The sequence below is a fragment of the Pseudopipra pipra genome, chromosome 9 (genome assembly GCF_036250125.1).
Source record: "Pseudopipra pipra isolate bDixPip1 chromosome 9, bDixPip1.hap1, whole genome shotgun sequence".
In the NCBI taxonomy this organism is placed as follows: domain Eukaryota; kingdom Metazoa; phylum Chordata; class Aves; order Passeriformes; family Pipridae; genus Pseudopipra; species Pseudopipra pipra.
In genome coordinates, this window is record NC_087557.1 from 17,000,296 (window position 1) to 17,007,529 (window position 7,234).

General features: G+C 40.9%; 1 protein-coding gene across 2 annotated transcripts in view; it reads left to right on the forward strand.

Annotated features, from left to right (window-relative positions):
- Positions 1–3,623, forward strand: part of SYDE2 (synapse defective Rho GTPase homolog 2) — a 28,110-nt gene extending 24,487 nt beyond the window's left edge. For both annotated transcript variants that reach the window (XM_064664821.1, XM_064664820.1), the window contains one exon: positions 1,117–3,623. In XM_064664821.1, the coding sequence (XP_064520891.1) occupies positions 1,117–1,619 (503 nt within the window). In that variant the 3' untranslated portion in view covers positions 1,620–3,623. The remainder of the gene's footprint in view (positions 1–1,116) is intronic.
- The last annotated feature ends 3,611 nt before the right edge of the window (positions 3,624–7,234 follow it).

Here is a 7,234-nt window from a genome sequence, read left to right on the forward strand (position 1 = left end):
TCCGTATATTTCCAACTGAAAACAAATAGTCCTTGTTTGGCTAGACCATGTAACACTGGCAAGTTATTGTTAACCCATGGCCCTTTGTCTTAATGGAACACAGTCTAAACAGAAGGGCTTTTGTTATAGCAAAAGTGAGGGAAAAAGCAGTGAGAGTTATTGCGTGTTGCTGTGCAAGACATAAAGTAAGACTAAAATCCCCTGGAGAGAACTGTAGTGGACCCAGAAGGAGGATTGGGCACAGTTCAGGACTAAGCCTTTGTGCTTGTGTGTGAGGAGTCTGAAAAGGAGGGGGGGCAGACTGTGGACTGCATGGGTTTGCATGCACCTCCTTTTCAGCAGTGAAGTGGAATAGAAAATCTCTGCTGCTCATTACAAGAGGCAGTGGTCTGTATAAAACCAGAAGAAGTTCTGAAGCTCAGATATGTACAGGCACAGGTCAGTAAAAATAGTTGTGCTGTTTACCATAGGAAGCGGGTAACAGCAGAGGAACCTTTTAGTAACTTATGCTGTCTAATGGTGAGCTCAGGTAACACTGCCATCCAACCTGTGTTAGTGTACGTCTGCCATGGGGTGGTGGCTGCTTAGAAAAATTAATGCAAATGAGCTTCTTTAATAGTGCAGAACATCAGGGCAAAAGAGAAGCACAAGAGTTCAGCTCCTGGTATATTGTCAGCTTCTGTAAGTGTTTCTCAGTGGTGGTATTTTTGTTGTGTTTTAACTTCTTTTACTCTGCCTGCTTTCTGTTATCCTTTAGCCTGGACAAAGTATGTGAGCTGAACTGTTTGCTTTTCTTTGACCCAGAGCCGGATGGTGATTAACTCACACAGTGAATTTAATTGGAGTTCTGGGAGTTTCTACTTTTAGATAGGCTTCTCTGCTGCAATTTGATTCTGGCATGAACCTTCAAAACTGAGCTTTTACAGTAGTTTTTCTAATGATTTTATATCAAACAGTGGCAAAAAATGTAATAGTGGAATGTGTTGGCTGTAAACTCGCATGTGTTCGTGCATGCTGTTAGTGTGTGACGTCAAGGGAAGACAGTGGGCATCTGTCGTGGACTTTTTTTGTTGCAGCACGGATTCAGTCCTGACTGATTTAACTTCTCTCTTCTAGTTCATCACTCCCCTGCCAAAGAACCAGCACATCTGAATGCATTTCCTGAGCACCCATCCTCCCTGAATTACCTGAGACCCAAGAGGCAGAGACCTCAGATGCTGAATCTGAGCGGTACCGAGGTGTCTGGGGTACTCAGACCAAGGCCAGCAGGTCTAGACAGCCCATCGAGCAACCGCTATGCTGGGGACTGGAGTAGTTGTGGGGAGAACTACTTCTTAAACCCAAAGGACTGCCTGAGTGAAGCAGACTATGATGACGTCCCTTCGGAAGACACGGAGAGCGGGGATGACAGCAGCAAAGCCGAGGAGTTGGATGCCCCAGAAGGACGCCCGCAGCCCGTCCCTGGAGAGCACACCTTCCAGAGCTACCTGACAGTGCAAGCGATAGACTCTGCGGTGGATCACAGGGCAAACCTCAAAGACCTGCAGGAAAGTATTGATACTCTGATAGGAAACCTGGAAAGGGAACTCAATAAAAACAAACTAAATATGAGTTACTAAGTCCTGTCCTGCACGATGCCTCCTCCTCGTGCCTCCATGCCCCTCGTTGGGATTCCCCAGCGGTGTGAGGAGTGATGGTGCCCCTAAACACCTTGTGGTAAGGCCACAGCACATTTTAAGCCATTCCGTAATGATTCTGCTTTTTTGTTAGAAGGCATTGTCCTGATTTCTGTGTTGGAGGCAAGCTTAGAGACCGTGAGGTGATTGCACATAGTGGCATTTCTCCCTAAAAACACTATGCACTTAGGTGATCTGGGCAATACCTGGTAGAAGATAAAGCAACATCTCTGCTGTCAGTGGCAGCAGAACTCCCCATCCCTGAAATCCTGGCTCTGGTACAGATATTCCTCTTGGAAGAGGATGAATGCTGCTTGACCTGAGTTTTGCAGCATGGACTTCAGATAGACTTGTTTTACTATATATGCAATGGCTGCTATGAAAAATGCTTTCTATAATATTTATATATAAAGTTTTAATTGTACAAATATTAACGTATTACTGTATTAACACTTTTCAATAATTATTTAAACAAGCAAAAAAATAAATATTTTTCTAACCTGGTTTGTATATATCTATGTATAAATGTGCATGTGTCTGTAGCCACCTTTGGAAAGGAGAGGTCTCAGAATTACGAAATGTCCCTGTTTCTAGGAAGAGTGTTCAGTGATGCCAGGATGAGAGTTACACAGCGTTTGATTTATGCACAGAAACATGACCAGAGAGAAGGCGGGGTGAATGATTAATGTAAATGACCTTGTGTATTGCAGGGACATCAGTTTGCAGGTGTTGACTATTAACTCTCTCACACGCACACCCTACCCTTTCTCTGTTTTTTTTTTTTTTGTTCATTGTTTGTTTCTTCCTCAATGGTTTTTTTCACATATAAAAGAGTCTGGAAGGTACTTACTTCTCAAGAAATACTTTTGGTTTGTCCTTGTAACCTGTTACTTTATTATTGATATTTCAGTATGTTTCTTTTTTTCTCCAGAGTTTCATGTATTTTTGTTGTGGTAGCCTTGTCTGGCTGCTGGTAGTTAGATGTCTTAGAGCCCTCTGTAAAGGGCTGTGGCTCTGGAGATGCAAGACTCAAGTTCTGCACAAAGGCGGTTACTTTTTTTTGTCTGAGTTTTTTTTTTTGGCTGTTGTTGGGTTTTTGGTTTGTTGTCGTTTTTTTTTTTTAATTAGTCTCCCAAAAATGGAACCAGGAGTTGTCACATGAGGTGGAATGAGTCGAGGGATGTCACTCCTGGGCAGTTTGAGTGGATTGCAGTTCGCTGGGACCTTATTAGATTCAGCTGTCACCATCTGCTCAACTTGTCTTTATCTTTAGTCATTTATGGCGAGCAATTAAACATTTCATGTTAAGGAGACGCATTCTTGATGTATTAAAATAGCTATCAAATAATTACCAAATTGCATACAGATGTTTTGATAGTCCCTGTAACCAGAAGGAGATTCGGAGCCATTCCTTGTCCTCTACAGGTCACATACACACCCCCGAGGAAGGGGAGATTTGGGCCAGTGGGGGTGAGAAGGTTTTGGTGTTTTGAGAGGTCAAACACCAAGCTGCTGTCAGCTGGCAGGGTAGAAATTAATTCTACATCTTTTCGGTACAATTTTTGGCATCCTGCCTTGGCTTTCCATTCACCCTGTGGGTAAGTGCTTTTCTGCTAACCCGTACTTCTTTATACTGCTTAATTGAAGAGTTATTTATTTACAGTAGCAAGGAATTAAGAATTGTTAGGGCAAACTTCACCCCTCTTTTCTAAGGAATTATTTTAGCATGGTTCCAATGGTTTATTCAATCTCATTAATTTATTTTATAAGTGTTAAAAGATGCAAAACAATTATTGCAATATAATGATAATGTATGAAAATGTAAATTTAACCTGAGGCATTTATCAATAAATCAATGTATTTTTTTAAACTTTTATACCTACAGAATGTGCATACTTTTTAAACTATAAATTTAAATTCTAAATAAAAATTGAATTAAGAACAAAATTTGTCTATGCCTAGTTAGTGATTATTTAAACCTGTCTAAGCTGATGCCACCCCTCTGCACTGGCTGCACATGTGAATTAATTCCATAAAGACATTTAGCTTTTCAGGAGGTGTTTTGTTCTATTGTCATTTCTAGATTGACCCAACATTTGAGTTAGATAATTAAAAAAAAAAACAAACAGCAATCCACTACTCAATTAACACTACTTGAAAGATGTTTGCATTTAAAGTTTTTTGATAAGTGATATATGAAGCTTTCATTGTCCGTAATAATCCAAATGTGTAAGTAGTCACTTCTTGAATAAGTGTAAGATTTTTCTCCAGGAGGAGTCTGTAACTCAGAGCAGCAGTGCAATGCTCTGTCAACTTGAATATTTTAACATTGCAGCAGCGGAAATGAATGACTTGATAAATTGTAATAATGTTAATCTAATCAGGCACTTAAAATACAGTAACATATTGGTATTATTTAAATGAAACATCTGCTGTTAATTCAGTGACAGCAACTTGTAGAACACATTTTATGTCTTAGAAATCCTCTTTCAATGAGACATTTCCCCACTGGTATTTTTGTTATATGTTATCTCTTATATGTATTCTTATTGATATTATTATTTTTCATATTATTTATATAATCCAGTCAAGGTACATTCTTTTTATGATTGTTACCAATTTGTAAGGAACAGGATTACAATGGGAATTACCCTAATCTAGAAACATGGAGATTAAAACAACTTGTTTTAATCAGAGCAGTAATGAATTTTTTTTATACAAAAGATCAGCCTTGGGCTGTGTGTGGTTTGCAGGGCAGAGCTCCTCTCGAGCCCCATGGGCACAGCCAGGAGCCTCCCCTGCTGTACTGACCTCAGTGTTGTCTGCTTGGTATAACTGTGTTTGACATCAGGAGCAGCTCCTGTTCACCAGCGGGTAGAAGGGCTATAAACAGAGGGCAGAGCCTGTGGTGGAATTCAGAGAGCAAATGTCCTTGAAGTTCATGGACTTCCTTCAGGTGTGACCTCTGCTTCCCAGGTAAAGGAAATGGATGTGAGTACTCTTGCAGAAACAGTTCCAAGACTTGCACCCAAATCACATATAAATGGTTGTACCAAAGCATAGGTCAGTGCATAACCAAGAATTGTAGGGAAAAGCAGAATTGCAAAGGTAGGTCTGTGCAATTCTTTGCTGCCAAGTGTTAAGGATGTGATACACTTAGGTGGATTCAGGAATGGACTAGGCCCATTCATAGAGTTTTAATCCTTTCCTGTTTGCTTAAATAGGATTTTCCAAACACTGCTGAGGCTGTGTCACTGACCCAGTGACACTGAATCACTTCTCCCAGTTTTTCAGCTTCCCAAAGTGGCTTATTACAGGAGCGTGCAAGGGATGGGTAGGGATGGTGTGGGGTGTGGTGTAGTGGAGGTGGCAGCATGACCTCGGGCTGGCTTAAGCCACTGGGGACCTACATCCTCAGAAACCTCAGGATTTTACATCTTCCCAAATGTGTAACGTACTTGTGTGTTTGTTAATGCACCAGACAAGAAACATACCTGCAGCTATTCAGGTATGTTCTAAAAATAGAGGAGACATCCCCAACAGATATTCAGGATTTTTACAGAATAAATCTGTAAATCTGATAAGCCAGAGACACATCTGGTATTTCTACTGTCAGATCTTAACCCCTTTACCTTCTTCCTCAGCCCAAGGTGTATAGGGTTTTCTTAACAGTAAAAGTGTATTTTGATATAAGAAGCCATGTCTCACATTCTGGAGCTAGCAACAGCTGAAAGATGGTTATTTGGGGTGGAGGGAGGACTGTTATTACACTTTCATGTAACTATGATACATTTGTTTTAAAATGTCATCCTATATAATACATTTTTCTTTTTAATTTACCATTTGACTTTTTTAGAACCATGCAGGAAAGCCTTAACACCAAAGTTTTCTGAGCAAAATTGGAACAGTAGGACATGAGATGATGCAAAGCTGACCCTACAGGTATTTGAATGTCTAGAATTGTGTTAGAGAGGATAAAGGTCATGATGGTATGTGTAATCTCAGATCTCTAGTGTTGTGTGGGAACAGAGATGAGGAGGAAAATGACTGTCAGGAAGATTGCTCCCTTTCCATTGGGAGATTCCTGCAGTTACCCGAACTACTTTGCTGTAGGGAGGGAGAGGAGCTGCTAAGCAGAGCTCTGACCCCCTGCCTCCTTGGCCTCACTGTTAGGAAAACCCAGCTGAAATCCCTCTGTCTTTCGAAATATTTTCTTAATCAAAACTCTCGAGAGTGCCTCTGTGGAGGGGAACAAGGCTCCCATTGAGGCTCCTGCCACTTCTGGGGAGTAGTGGTGGAGCTGCAGTGGAGGGGAAATGTCTTGACTTTCCAGATAAGCCATGACCATAAGGTTGCCTTAAACGTACATGTAGTTTGCAGCCCTGTTAATCAAGAAAATCTGTGGAAGATGATCTGAGGTGGTGTACTAATCAAGTCCAAATCTGATAACAGAGAGCTGAGCTTTTTAATTAGTCAGTTGTGTGATATTTGCATATCTGTATAGAGCAGGCTGTTGGTTAAATATTGATTTAGCAGAGCAGCAATGTTCTCTTCCTGTTTGCACTCTGACTGCAAACACTGTGCTGCAGGTGGTAGGGACATGCTTGTTGAGTTTTCCCTGGTTTTAATTTAGAGGTAGTTCAATATGAAGGGCAAGGAATATCGCTATAATATTTAAACTTCAAATTAACAAACAAAAGAGACCATTTTTCAAACAGGGTCCTATCTAGTGCTACCAAATCTCTCTTAAATCTGACCAAAGTTCAATCAAAGTGGTAAAAGTGCATGACAGGGAGATCCTGGCTGTAGAAAATTGGAGGGGCATATTTTTACCACTACTGAAAACCAATTTGCAGTGTTTATTTTGGGACACAGGAGCCTCACACTGATCCTGTTGTGTATTTGGCTGTGCTTTACTCTGACGAAGCAGAGCACTGGGGCTGGCTATTGCTTGTCAGCTGAAGATCCTCTCTGCAAATCCCCTGTGTGTCAGTTGTCTTTTGTGCTTTAGTGTCTGCTGTGACCACATGGACATTTGTTTGACAGGAGTCTGTGACCCTCAAACAGTTTGGTGAGTCATGGAAAGAGTGAACTCACCCATATAGAGTTTAATCTGTCCTCCTCTGATAGATTTAATTTCTGCTTGACAGGCTCTGCTCAGTTACATGGTGTCTGACCTGGCAATTGAAACCGAGTAGCCACCATCAGAACTGCTTACCAGACTTGTCTCTGTGGATGGAGGATGAGCGTTAATATTCATAAGCTGTTACTCATTTACACCAGTAAATATTAAAACTTCTGTATAGCACCATTTGATCTCTCTGAGGAATAATTGTCTTTTGACAGAAATGCACAGCCACAGTGTGCTTGGTAAAAGCTGTTTGTTCTAAATAATACTGATTTCTTTGAGGGAAGAATATATTTTAATGGATTTGGTTTCCTGTGTGTAAGCATTTGCCAGGATTAAGTAACAATTCTTTTGTCATTCTGATGACAGCAAGTAAAAGTGGTTCAGAGTCACAGAAGTGACTAGGTTGGGAAAGACCTCTGAGAGTCCT